This window comes from Chrysemys picta, chromosome 9 (assembly GCF_011386835.1).
Source record: "Chrysemys picta bellii isolate R12L10 chromosome 9, ASM1138683v2, whole genome shotgun sequence".
In the NCBI taxonomy this organism is placed as follows: domain Eukaryota; kingdom Metazoa; phylum Chordata; order Testudines; family Emydidae; genus Chrysemys; species Chrysemys picta.
The window spans coordinates 103,005,221-103,019,437 of record NC_088799.1 but is presented as its reverse complement, the minus strand read 5'-3'; the positions used below and the strand labels follow the sequence as shown (position 1 = coordinate 103,019,437).

At 51.3% G+C, this 14,217-nt stretch overlaps 1 protein-coding gene across 2 annotated transcripts in view; it reads right to left on the bottom strand.

The window, feature by feature from the left end:
• Window positions 1–7,773: 7,773 nt before the first annotated feature.
• IL13RA2 (interleukin 13 receptor subunit alpha 2) overlaps window positions 7,774–14,217 on the bottom strand; it is a 31,751-nt gene continuing 25,307 nt past the window's right edge. For both annotated transcript variants that reach the window (XM_065556808.1, XM_065556809.1), the window contains 2 exons: window positions 12,276–12,378; window positions 7,774–11,259 (listed from right to left, as the gene is read on the bottom strand). In XM_065556808.1, coding sequence (XP_065412880.1) covers window positions 11,211–11,259; window positions 12,276–12,378 — 152 coding nt within the window. In that variant the 3' untranslated portion in view covers window positions 7,774–11,210. The remainder of the gene's footprint in view (window positions 11,260–12,275; window positions 12,379–14,217) is intronic.

Below are 14,217 nucleotides of genomic sequence, written 5' to 3'. Positions count from 1 at the left end.
CCACCTGCCGTTCAGTCAGCGGTACTCAGCCCGGCGCCAGGAGAACGTACCCGGCCCGTTCTCTGGGGCCTTGCGTGCCTGGAGCAGGAACTGAGAGTCAGATATGAACGCAATTGTTCCGTCAGGGAGAGTTTTCCCCCAGGGGTGAAGTTGGCCCTCGGGCCCGTTGGGGATGGTGCAGGCAGAAGCTGAAGAGTGTGTGTATTTCCTTACACCCCCCCTGCAGCAGCCCCAGCGTGTGACCCACACGCTGAACGCCAGAGGGGTGCAAGGTACGCTTTGCCACTTACCGTCTCACCTAAACCAGGGTGTAACTGTAGCCCTGGTGTGGCTCCATTGACTGGAATGGAGTTACTCCAGATTTACACCAGCATGAGCGGAGTCTGTCCCTGGGTGTCACTCACACCACTGTTCCGCTCCCATTGACTCGGGCATAGAGGCGTCCAGGGGAGACGCTCCCCACTACCCCCGCTTGCTTGAAGCTGCCTTTGTTTATATGTGGCCACAAACTAGAAACTGGTCGCATGCCTCGCCAGAAGCCATTGATAAATAACAATCCTTTATCCATCACATGCAAGTCAGGTCCACTCAGCACCGCAAAGCACTGAAATACCGTCTGGCCCTCTCCCCCACAGGTGCACAGCTGATGCAGTGAACACCCCTACACCCCACTCCTGCAGCCTCCACATCCCAACTGTAGTAAGAGGAGGCCCTGAGAGATAAACCTTGGTATCAGAGGCCTGGTATGAGGCCTAAGGCCTGAGCTAAAGTAATGGTTAAGACTTTTGCTAACATAAAGCAAAGTTAAGCTGTGAGCCAGAGACAGGCCCTGCTCACAGAAGCTGGCAAGGAAAGGGCTGATGCTGCAAAAAGAGACATACCTAAAAGGTACAGGACACCAGATATCAGAACATACACGATACCGGAACATTCCACAGATAACACGGAACAGGCCGACCCATCCCAATGACAGGGGCAAAAGGGTAAAATGATGGAGAGAGTTGTTTTGATCGAACCAACATGTACAAGGTGAGAGGCGGCACCTTACTACGTAGAGGGGTTGTACCTTGCTGCGTAGAGGGGTTGCACCTCAATACGTCAGGAGTGATGTGTAACTTGTTTGTACCTGTGTATAAGAATGTATCCCTGGGGCGGTGTCTTTGTCCGGCCGAGGGGGCAGTGGAAAGTCCCGCCACAGACTGAGCCGGGTCCATTGCCAAGAGGCATCTATTAGTAGTATGCCCGGTAGACTAAGTAACCTACGGGGAACTGCAATTGTGTCCGAGGTCGCAATAAACCTAGTTGACGTGACTTTGCATCTTACTAGACTCTGTGGTTATCGGGGGTTCTCTTCGGGTCTGCTGGGTCAGCTATCTGCAGAGCTGGGGCAGCACACAGAGGGAACACACGCGCGCAGCGGTAGCATCTGACAACACCAACCATGGCGGGGGGGGGGGCAGGGATTTAGCGGCTCTGGTCCATGCCGGGAGCAGGTTTGGGGCAGAGAATCAAGGAGCCGGGGAGCCCTTACTGAACAGACCTCAGCTGCAGCAGAAAATCTGCCTCCATTTAACTTCAGAGCACTCAATACCAAATTCTGGTCTTGTAGAATTACTGTAGATCTGCTTTATTCTGATCATTTGGATTCAAGTACAAATGCTGACACCCAGTGGTCATGATGGTTTAGCTCCTATATGAGCTCCCTTTACCCAGCCAACAACTCCATAGCAGTGTATAATAGAACCGTCTGTCTGCCTTTTTCATTCCCTCCCTCACCACCGGAGTGAAATGCCTGTTCCTGACCGGAGCTGACTTGTTTCAATGTCATTTTTCTCATTGCTCAGGCTCTACTCCTCAAGCCACTGTACAGTGATTAGCTGGGGGCCCAGGGTGACTCAGCCAGGAAAAAGAAAGTCACCGAGGGCTGAAAAGGATCGAATGAAAGGTATGTTCTCTTCTATCAGTCTGTTGTTGCTTTTGGTGAGAAATCAGTGCTTGTCCACGGGGTTCTATGCAGTGAAGTCTGTTCAGGTGCTTTTCATCCCTGCAGTCAGGTGCCGTTAGCGGAATTGACATTTGCCCCTTCTGCTTTGTTACTTACCACATCAAATGCTGTCAGGCAATGACAGACACCCTTATTGATTTTTCATTCCCCTGCAGCAAGTGCAGAGTCTTGTTTTCAAGTATTCGACAAGTATTGATGCTCTCCAGGGACAGTCCCTTAGGAACAATCATTTCTTGTGGGTTGTGTTTTAATGTTGTTAAGACTTTATCAATCCAAGTAAGAAAAAAAACAACCACAGTGAGAGGTTCAGACGGGTGAATGTCAACACGACCAACAAACATGGGCTGACGTAAGACAGAGAGCCCCAGCCTGTGCTTTTGCCAAGCGTTACTACAATGGATACGGCGCTTAGTGGAGTTTGCTCCCTGCTGAAAGCATTGTCGCTGAGCTCACACTGACTTAAAGAGCAGCCACCTGGGTTTACTTTCATGGCTAAAATTGGGGGAGCGGGGAGGTATTTTGCTGGCATGGGTTTTGGTTGCCTGCCATGGGACACAATAATTTTGCTGACTTGATTCTGTTTGGTAAACTGAGTTTACATGCTGCAGGTTCCAGGGTCACAGTGCTGCTGGTCTCTGTGCATCCCCTCAGGTGTCAGGCCTCCTGCCCATACCAGTCGTGGGGTGGAATCTCGCACTTCTGCCACTCCTAGCCCGGGAGCTGGATACAACACCCCATCTGTGCCAGCTGCTTTATAGCACGCAGCTCTAACCCCTTCTGGGGTGCTGCAAATCACCTCAGAACAAGCAGGGGTATTCGCAAATGGCACGAACCACTAGGGAAAATGATGTTAAAACAATACTCAGCAGACATGCATCGCTCGGCTGCTCTGATCTTATATCGCGTTACGAGCTAAGGGAGACAGGCTTTGCCCTTCAGAATAGGCCCAGTTTACATTCTCTTGCAAGGCCTGCAGCCAGGCCCAGCCCTAAACCAAAGGGCACCCCAAGAGGAGCATCTTCGGTGCCCCTTCCCCCATTTGTTAAACATTTAAATACCTTATTTGTTGTTGCTTTTGTAGCCCATTTCATGACTTTGATGCACAATTTTCATGCATGACTTATCCCTGTTATATAAGACCATAAATTTGCATGCTAGGGTCTGCAAATCTGTATTTATTCATGCCAGATATAAGCAAATAAAAAATTGTTACCTCTAAGCTTATAGAAACTTTTTAATTTTAAGAATAACTGAAATGTGCTAACTTCACGAAATTGAACTGTGCACCAACATTGGGCGGACCAGTATTAAACAGTGTTACCGTAGGTGCCAGCCTTAGAATGCAAACCCTCGTCCTTGAGTTCAAAACATCGCCTTTCTCACCTTTGCCCCCAGAGTCAGAGCCAAAGACTGGCCAATCCCAAGCGATGTCAGTCTCTCATCAGCCGTCGTTGATTGCAGATAATGCTCCGGAGCGTTGAAAAGCTGCACTCACCACGCGCGACTGTGAGCAGAATCCTCAAAGCTCTCCACACATTAGGAAAAGTGTCCATCAGCTCTGCATCATATCGCCATTGTTTGGCAGTTAGACCCCTGCAGGCTGAATGGCTGGTGGTCACTGGCCTTGTGTCTGTGGGGGGGAGAGCGTGCTGGAACTGTCGGCCCCTTTAGGGTGGCCAGGTGCCTGGTTTTCGACCAGAAAGTCCAGTCGAAAAGGGGACCTGAGAGTATCTGGTGAGATCTATTGACCTGACGCCCACGGGACAGTTACTGCAGGCAGGGGAGGTGCTGGGTCATCACCAGCACCAGCCCCTACTCAGACGGGGCTGCCTCCTACCCGCATGGGGCAGCTGCAGCTCCCAGACAGACGCCCCCAGGAGAGTCCCGCCGACCCAGGCAGCAGAGCGGGGCAGGGGAGAGGGGAAGAGTAGTGAGTGAGGGGGAGGGGAGAAGAGGAATGGATGGGAGCAAGGGTGGTGCTGGAGGGGGGAGAGGTGGGGCAGGGGAGGTTCCATTACTGAGGCCCCCGACATTCAGCACACAATTATTTCCCGTTCACTGAAAACACAAGTGTCACAGGGCCCTGCGAGTCGGGGCTACCAGCTCTGCCCTGATCTTGTGCTGTGACTTAGCCCGCACCAGCGCCCCCCTGTGACTCAGTTTCCCTACATGAAAACTGGGCCAAGTAACACTGTATTTACCGACTACCCAAAGGCGTTGGGCGGTTTACTAGCTAACAATTATTTTATTGCTGATCGGTTTTACTATTACCGGGGTCCTTAGGTGCAAGCGTGCCAAGTATAAATATCAACACTTTCCAAATGTGTAAGGTTAGGGGCCATGCCCGTTCCAGAATTACTGTGCCAGTAATAGGCGACCCCCCCCCCCCCCCGCAGGCCTTAAGGTAGAGGACTGGCTCTTTCAAATTAGGTTAACGCAATTTTTGGCCTGCCGTAGGAAGGTGGCTGTCCCCGCTTCTCAGTGTTTCCTGGGCAAAGCCACTCGGGCAGCAGAGCAATTCAGGCCAAGCACACAGCGCTGTGCGGCTCCGGGGGTGCTGCTTGCCTAGGGCCATGCTAGAAAGTGCTCGTCACACTGGCAGCCCAGGGAGGGGTGCGTGCGCCCGCAGCAGCTGGCTTTGCCCGCACCGTGCCTGCCGAGGCGAGGCGGGCGGCCCGGGAATCCAGCTGGGGGGACCAGGCGGAAGCTGAAGGAGCCTGGCTGGGACAGGGGTGGGGGGAGGCCTATGGAAGATGAGGCCAAGCCACTGTCTGGCTGGAGAGTGGAAGCGAATGGGTGGCTGGGGCCAGAGAGAACACACTCAGGAAGCCCACTCCCCTTCTCCCCCCCTCTTTTGCCAAGGCCCCGCCCCCGCCCCAATTGCCCACTCTGCCCCGGCCACGTCGCTCGCTCCCTCAGCACCCAGGTCTCACCGGCCGCCTGCAGAGCCGGGCAGGGAGGAGCGGATGTGGCGCCTGCCTGGTGGCCCAACTGGGGCACAGCCGGGGGGGGGGGGGGGTTGGGAGGACGGTGTGTCAGACCCCCCCCCAGAGCGTGGGACTAGGGTGGGGAAATCGGGGCACAGTGGGGGGGGGGGGTCCCTGGATCAAGGGGCTGGGGAAAGCAAGCCACAGCAGGGAAGACGTGGGTCCCTGGCGCAAACGGCCAAGTGGGGAAATCGAGGTGCAGTGGGGGAGGGGGCAGATAGGTTCCCCCTCTCCCCCAATGGCACTGGTCTCGTCTTTGCAGCCTGGTCCCCGGCAGGCTGGGGCGGGGGAGCTGCTCCTCCAGGCTCCAACAGCAGCTGCATCTCCCCACCCCACCCAGTGGCAGAGGTAACAGCACCAGGGTCTCTTCCAATCAGACGTTCTGGTCGAACACCTGACCACCCTAGTTCATGCCCAGAGCTCTGCCCCGCCGGCTCATCCCCGCTCTGACCCACGCACCCGCCCAGCTGACCAGCAGGTCTGTTTTCTCCAGCGCTGCATATTCCTGTCTCCTCCCTGTTCGAGACCACACGCCTCCCTACCTGCCTGGGGGTGGGTAATGGCCATCCCTGATCAGAACTCAGCCTGCCAGGTACTACTGGGGCAGTGCACTTGAAACGTGTTTGGGGTGTTACTCAAAGGGCTGAGGGGCATCAGAAACCCAGGTTATGAGCCTGGTCTTTGTACGGGCCGCCGTGAGCCTTTTAGACAAAGGCGACCGAGTGTGCCCTTCACCCTGTACTGCAAGGCACACAGCTGCTGGGTGCAGACGCACACTGCCTGGTTAATGACAGTCCCACACTGGCCCCTCGCCACCACACCCAGCCCCACCCTGGCCTGCTGGGAGCCTAAAGCTAATCCTCCTGGCTCACGTGGGCTAAACACGGTCTGTGCCAGGCTCCCTGAGGCTGCCCGGCTGGGGGACAAGGCGGAGGCGCGTGATGGCTGCATTCAGCACAGCTACCCCCGGGGCCACCTGGGATGGGAGTAGTATGTCTGGGGCCACACCGGTGTCTCCAGCCAGTGCCGGGCTGCTGCTGTGCAGGGCCATTAGTGCAGGGCTGGGCAGCAGTGAACTCAATCCCTGCGCCCAACAATATGATTAGTTCTGTTGCCTGCAAGGAGGCTGGGGGGGAGGGGCGGGGGCATTTCACCGCAGGATTAGACACTGGCGTGCGGAGCGGCCTCGGGGGTGGTGAATGGCAGTTTGGGCATGACGGAGGCAGTGTAGCAGCCGTAGCACTGTTATCACAGAGGTTAGCAGTACTTGTATGGGCGGTGTGGAGGTGATTTCCCCCCCCCAGTACTCACAGCCCCTAGGGCAGGCGGGAGCATTGGGACCATCTCTGCTGACTTCCTGCACCCTGGCCCACGCTCCATCCTGTAACAGCAGCAAACTCGCGGCCAACTGTCGACCAGCCCGGCAGGGTACAGGGCCCAGCTCGGAGGAGAGAAAGTGGTGCCTGCCGCAGGCAGGGCAGAGGGAGCGTTCTGCCTCCCCACCGGGGCTCTCCTCCGCCATCCCCACGCCCTGCCTTTTGTTACTGGACGATTTCCTGCCTGGGCCTGACCTTGCTCCCCCCTTGGAGGATGGCAAACAGGATATTCAGCACCTGGGCTCTTGCAGCGCGAGAGCGGCGCAGTGTCTTTCTCAGGGACTGGCCGCGCTGCCGGCTGGCGATGCGCGCCGTCTTCCTGCCTTCACAGGCAAACAGGGTCTAAGACGCTGAAAACTGGCAGTTTGCGCCTGCAGCCATGTTTGTGCACCAGGATTATACCTGCAGCCTGATTGCTGCTGAGTTTTACGGCGCTGCCTGGCTGTTGTAAGCCAGAGGGCAATGGGCAAATGGCTCTCGGTGTTTGTCAGAGTTGCTGTTATAAAGACAAGTAAGGTCCAGACTGAATTCAAGTCCAGTTTATTTTTAAAAAAAGTCATGGACGTTACAGCCAAACTTTTCAAACTTGGCTGTCTGACAGCCATAGCTGGTGACCTGATTGTTAGCACTGCAGGGCATCCTTGCATTTTGGAGGCAGCCTGATGAGACTTGCTCCCTGCCCTTTCTCTGGCAAAAACTGATCAGGCCGCGGGCTCATAGTGAGAGTGTGCAGGATAAAAGCAAGATATGTTGATAGTTTTTGGTCCCCGTCATGGAGCAGGAACAAAGTGTCACACCACGCCAGCTGCCTGGCGGGCCTGCCCTGAACCGGCAGCATTTTTCTAGAATAGCGTCACGGAGGAGGGCAGAGCCCTTCCCCTTGCAAGACAGGAGTGAGCACTACCTGCTATGCTTCAGCGCTTCCTCCATTCCCAGCAATGGTGCTTTCCATTGGTCCCAGCTGCACACGGGGGTGGGGGTTTTTCCTCTCTCCGGAGATTTTTTCCTATGCTCAGTTTTTCTCCCTGTACGCCACTGGACAAGGCCTACCTGGCTGGAGGCTTTACCCCCTCCAAATGCTAGGGCGAGTGGCCCAGATCCGCCCCTGCTGCCGATCAAATCAGAGCCAATGGCACGCTGCACCTTTACACCAGCAGAGACGGCCTGAGTTCTTCTTTTCACTCAGGCCTTTCAATTCTTCAGCAACTGTTGGTGCATGTCTGCAGAACTACGCCAGACCAGGCCTTTCCCCCCTCTTTGGGTTTGTTAGAGTTTGTGAGGGACTTCGGGTAGAAGTGCACATCTGAAAAGACTACCTTTTAATCACCAGGGTAAAGACAACTTGTGCATTTGGAATAAATTCTGGTCTTTTCCGCCCCTACTGGAATAACAATAAAGTTTGGAGGTGTTTGGCCACTGAGTTTTGTGGCAAGAAAGTTTATTAATTTAGGAAATAAGCACTAATACAAGTATCAAAAATAAATATGGTCCAAGGTAAATGAACAGACCCTGGTACAACATTGGCATTAAGCAACCTGACAGATGCCGTGGACTTGAAATGAGCCTCAAAGTCCTGTTATGTTTCTTGAACCACTGGGCCAAGCAGCCAACACACCTCACCCCTGTCCCCCAGTTCCATAGTTTCTTAGCCTGTTTTATAAGCATTTAAAAAAAAATAAACTTTGCAGTAACACTTGCCTGAGTGAGGTAACCGAGGTGGCAGCAACGTTTAATTAGTGTCATTTCTTTTGTGACTGTCACAGAAGTCAAGCTGTGCTTTCGGTTAATTTCTTATTCCCTCTCCAACCTTCTACAGGTGTTGGGACGTCACATCAACATTTGTGTGACCGTGGTAATTCCCAGCCTTTTTTTCTGCCCATTATAAAAATTACCAAATGCTTCGAATACATTTTTCCTCCCCAAGACTTAAATAATCCCATGTATGTCTTACTCACTAGGTCTCGGAAGAATCTGCCTGGCCTGGGGCTGAGTCAGCGTGAATATGTTTATTACTATCCAAAACATGCAGGCCAGCCACTGATGAGGCTGGGTGACTATGGGAGAATATGTTGCCACACTCAAGTACCACAGCTGTGTGGACTGTGGCCAGGGCCGGTTCCAGACACTAGCTTGGCAAGCAGGTGCTTGGGGCGGCCACTGTGGAGAGGGGCAGCAGGTCCAGCGATTTGGCGGCAATTCGGCGGATGGTCCCTCTCTCCGGCTGGGAGCGAAGGACCTTCCGCCGAATTACCGCCACAGATCGCGATCGCGGCTATTTTTTTTTTTTTGGCTGCTTGGGGCGGCCAAAACCCTGGAGCCGGCCCTGACTGTGGCCCCTAGTTTAGCGTGTAGTATTACTCACAGGACAGAGCACTAAGATAATAGCTGCCTGTGGGCTATTTTGGGTTAACCAAACCAGCCACTGTAGTGGCTCGGAATGGCTTATTGCCAGCGGAAATGACAGTGTGTGGGGGAGTGATGAGGGGATCACAAGCCCACACCACACCTGCACGAAAGCCCAGGCAGGTCATCCGATACCAGCCACTTATGCTGGGTCGCTAAAAGAAATTGGCCCCTGCATCTCCCCAGCCCACAGGCAGCAGCAACTTACATGCTGACACCGCAAACCACCATAATCTGTCCCCCAGCACACAACTGGTCATTGACCTCCCTTCAGCTGCACAGAGCACCGGGCAGCTCGCCAGCAGCCTCTCGCTGGCGTGAGCCATTTGTCTCCGTGCAATACCCTTTAATTTGGGGAGTCCCTGGCCAGGCTGACCTGCTTCTCAGACAGCAGCAGCTTTGCACATCTGCAGCAGGCAGGCGCTCTCTGGCACGCCTGCTATTTTATTTACAGAGCTCGCCACTTTCCTAATTGTGAACGCTAACGAGGCACTGAGTCCTGAGGGGGGCTGCAGCTACCTGAGACGAGGTGGGGTATCAGCTCATCGCTGCATCCGCTGGGGTAAGATGCTTCAGGATTCTCCTGAAACAAGGGGGGGAAGTTGGCCTGGCTCAACGTTTGTTTGTTGTGGCAGTTGGTCATTTGTCTCAAAATGTCATATTGAAAATTAAACATTTCCCATTTGCCCGTGCAATCCTGCACCTAATTTACATTTTCTTTTTTTTTGCATTTACATTTAATTGCATTGCAGTGCAAGTCATTGGTTATGCACCCCACGGGACCCTTGCCTGCACACACACCTGACTGACATGCAGTAACTGTGCACGGATGCACACATCCATCAGGCAGTTGGACGCACTTTTTTAGTATGCCCCAGTGCATGTGTGCCGTTTGAAAATCAGAGTAAAGAAAGAATGAGCCAGTGTGCTTTTAAACAAACATTCCCGACAGCATTCATATGTACTGCTCCCTTTGCCAGTGTATTTTAGAAACATCCATGAGCCAAACACTTCTGCATGAAGGGACATGGTGGATTGGTACTGAGAGTCTCAGCTCAGGGCCAGCGTTTAGTTATTTCTGATTCCATCCCATGCCTTGCGCCTGTGTTCACCTTTTCTATGCTTGTGCTATATTGTCAAGTCCAGGACTGCTCCCTTCTCTGTTAGTAAGCAAGGCCCAATCACGGCGTTACAAAGGCCCAATCATACTCAAAACATCTTTTGTCCCCCAGCTGCACGTCCGTCTCTGAGCACGACCCACACACAGTTTCCATGCCCCAGGTGAGGGTGCAGGTTCAGCCCTTTGCCCATAGGACGTTACGATTTTCTGATCAGATGAAGGCAGCTGTTGGACTCAGGTTTGTGGTGATTTGAAATTCACTTTTCCAAGCATCAGCTAGTCACTGAGAATTCCCTCCTTCTTCTGAACCCTCCTCCCAGGACACATGTTCACTGAGAGAGTTGTGGAAAGTGAGAATACGCCTAAAGCAAGCTCCAGGAGCATCGGTGCAATGTGATTTGTCCATGATCAGCACTGGGCTCTTTTTACTCCACAGGCTTTGTTTAAAGTTGGTCAGACATTTCCTCTGCTGGGCATAAGGGTCTTTCAGATCTAGGCACCTCTGGGTGCTTTGTAAAGCCGTGTTTTCCGTGTCCAAGTCCTGCAGGACATCCCCTTCCAGCACTTGACAGCGTATCCTTGGGATTTGTTCCTCCAATGATCCATCTGCCATGCACTGTATTTGTAAGCACAGCCATTTCCTGCAAAAAACCGTTTCAAGGTCTCCTCTTTCACAAATAACTGTGGCTTGGAAGATGACATGATTAAATAAATGCAGTTAAATAATTTTCCCTGTTTAAAAACTAACAGTGGACTGAAAGAAGGTAGCGAGGAGCCGGCAGGGAAATATACCGTATGGTGCTCAGTTGACTGTGGACGATAGCATCTAGCAACCTTTCCTAGGCTGGTGGGTATAATCTCGATCTTCCACTGAGTTTCCATCATGTTAACAGTGTTTCCACCCATTCTTATAAACACACACAGCAGACCTGTCAATATTATTCATCACAGTCTCCACTGCCTCCTTTTTTGCCCCGTTATTTTATCAGAAAAAATTATTCCAGCATCAGTCAATAAACTTCTCTGACCTTCGTGTTGTTGGACTATAGAAGCATAGTAAGTGTGGGTGGGGAAGTAGAAAAGCCTCGTAAGAAGTTCAGGTTTCATGTCTGTTCTTGGGATGATCTATTGGACACAAGCTGCACAACAAGCCCATTTGCAGCGTTAGCATCCCACTGGAGCGTGTAATTTGCCAAGAATGCCAAGAACCTGAACTTGGCATGGGTCTTTATTATGGACATCAATAACATGTGCATAATGCAGCAGTAAGTTCCACTGACATCTCACAGGGCATCTCTGGAAATCATTTTGTTCAGGAATTAGTCCAAATATAGTGATGTAGGTGATATATTTTTCTCTCCATTTGTTCTTAAAAATATAAAAAGGCAAATAAAAAACAGAAATATCAACATGTAGGTATGTATAAAATCCAGGACATCCAAATAATTGATTTAATAGGCTTCAATTCAACTCTTATTAGAGTGACAATATTTCTATAGCTAACTCTTCCTCTGCATTGACACCTGCATCAGTAAAAACAACAACAGACTATCCACGTGCTTTGAGATTATGTGGTCATAGAGAAAGAGTGATTCTGAACATCGGGTTCAAGGGTAATTTGCCTGATATAGATCCTAAGGGATACCTCTGACCCAAAGAACATTTCATTAAGTAACTAGGATGTGGGTAATTAATTTACCAGACCTGCTTCCCTCTGTGCAATCATTCATATGGGAAAATGTCTACTCAACAATGCATGTTAAGCGATATTGGCATAAAAAGAGTGGGGCAGCATCTCCACGTGAACTGACATAGTTCCACTACAGCTTGGACAAATTTACCCTGGGGTTGAAGATCTGCCCCCATGGCTTTGGGTACAGATGCTGGCATTAGTTACACTGGTGTAAGTTGGGAGTAACTCCATTGGAACGAATGGAAACAGTTGAGAATTACACTGGGGTAACAGAAAAATCTGATCAGAAGTGTAACTTACATCACCTGAATTTGACCTAGACAGTTAGGAGGAAGATGTACCCGCTCACTCCCTGGGCCTTTCTAATATGTTGTATAGCATGAAGCCGACACAAAAACTGTCACTCTTATTTCGACATTTGTGTGATAAGGAGAGCTATACGTTTATGCACAATAGCGGTGTTGGTTAACAGTAACTGTTAATATTGTATTAAACTTAATATTCATTGCTAGCATATGAAACAAATATTGTTTAATGCCAGTCTAAGGCTCAAGTTCTGCTCTCAGGTCACTGTCAATGGCGATAGAATATGACATTATATCAGTTGTACTTTACTTCATTTCATTTCTAACTGCACCGTCTGAAACGGCTAGACAGAAGCATGTCGCGTACAAGTTGCCTTAGCACTTACCTTTTCTTGCGCTGTGCAGCTAATATAAATATTATGATGACAGTCAAAAAACTTAAGACTACTGCAATGAGGATGAACAGCTGCTTTTCATCTTTTCTGGACACTGTGAAGACAAGCCACAAAGCATTAAAGGAATTTCTCCATTTGGTAGTAATTACATTACACTGTAAAAAGACTGGAGCCAAGTACAAAATCCCATTTTCCCATCATATGGGCTAGCTTATTATTAGATTTAACATGCTGCACACGTCCATTAATCCTTGCAAATATTTTAGGTTTAGCCACATTATGCCAGCTGTGGACTGTATTTTGTCCACCATTGCTGCTCTTTGCTGAACTGAGATTTTATCACCCACTCGCTTCAAGAGGGAACCATCTTTCACAAACCTTGAGGCAGTGGTCCCAGTTCTGATCTCACGCATGCTGGTGAGAGTCTGGGGTGCTATTTGCAGCGGTGTAGTGGCACTAGAGTGATAATGTGTTTTTATGAAGGGAATTAACATTTTCACAATTCTTGTTTTAGCTTTTCCAATTGCCAAGGAAAGGAAGTGCCTCCCGCAAAACATTGCCAATCTGAATAGCCCCAGCGGACAGAGGGGAGACAGAAATTACTGGCATCCCCATTTCACAGATGAGAACGTGAGGCCTAGAGGGGTTACGTGACCCGCCCAAGAATACACAGGAAGCCATAAGAATAACCCTCTCCAATCATGTGCTGTACAGGGCACTTAGCAGGTTTTTATAATTAGAACTCAAAACAACTAACCTCATGAAACTGATTTTAAATTCAGTCCAGAAAGGCCCACTGTAACCATGACACTCATGTAGCCAGGTCACAGAAACTATACGACTGGTCACCTGCATCCTAGGATAACCCAGTGTGGCTTGAATGTATTAATGTGTAACCTCCTCACCCCCCCCAAAAAACCACCATGCCTTCCTCCTCATCTCACAATCCTTCGTGGTTGCAAAGGCTGCTGGGATTTAGTTCATGGGAAGACCCAATGGGGGTGGTTTCGGTGAGGGATGCTGGTCTCCTTCTCCCGCTCCCAGCGACTGTTAAGTCTCGCAGCTCAGCTCCCTCAGCGCCCAGAGCTGAGAGCCGGGGCTGGGTCTGAGGCCGGAGCAGAAGGCTGGGCAGGTTCCTAGCAACAATACGATTTTGCTGACTTCTTCCCCTCTCCCTGTGGGTGCAACTCGGGTAATCCCCGTTACGACCCCCGCCCCCGAGGGTCACACCATATGGGCTGGGAAAACACTAGCATATTGACCTTTCACCACAGCCTGCTAGCAGCCAGTGTGCAGACAGCAGCAGTCTGAGTACATGGGATGAGACACACATTCCAGGGAATGGGGTGTAACCCTGAGCCCCCCGCTACATGAGCTTAGAGCCAGATATTCCCTCCAGGCGAGTCTGGCCAAAGACTCACCACCCTGCTGTACTTGCTGATGGAGCGTTCCACTATCCCTGCATTCATTCAGACTGCTGCTCTCACCGCTAATTAAACCAAGATCCCCACATGCTGCTTCCCAGAAGAGGTGTGTCACACATTTATAAGTGGGTTTACTCGCTAATCTCATGACTGGTGCTGTCCTGGGGTGACCAGATCCAGAAATGCCATGGCTGCGACCCAGTCTGGGAAGTGATTTGCTATTGGGTTGCCTATACACATCTGCTTCGTAGCAAGGGGGGCTGGATCCACGTGCTGCCCCTTTGCTTCTCAGAGAAGGGCTCATCCTCCTAGAGCCCTCTTCTCCCCAAATCCCCAGCCCCATTTCAGCAACCAGAAATCCCCTCTGGCAGCTAAACCCTCGCCTTCCACGCCAAGGTCAAGTAGGGTCTCCCTGGTGAGCCCCCCAGGATGTGGTTCTCCACAGTCCACTGCTTCCTGAGGCTGCATGGTCCTGTATTCAGAACAAACAATGGCCAACGGACCCACGG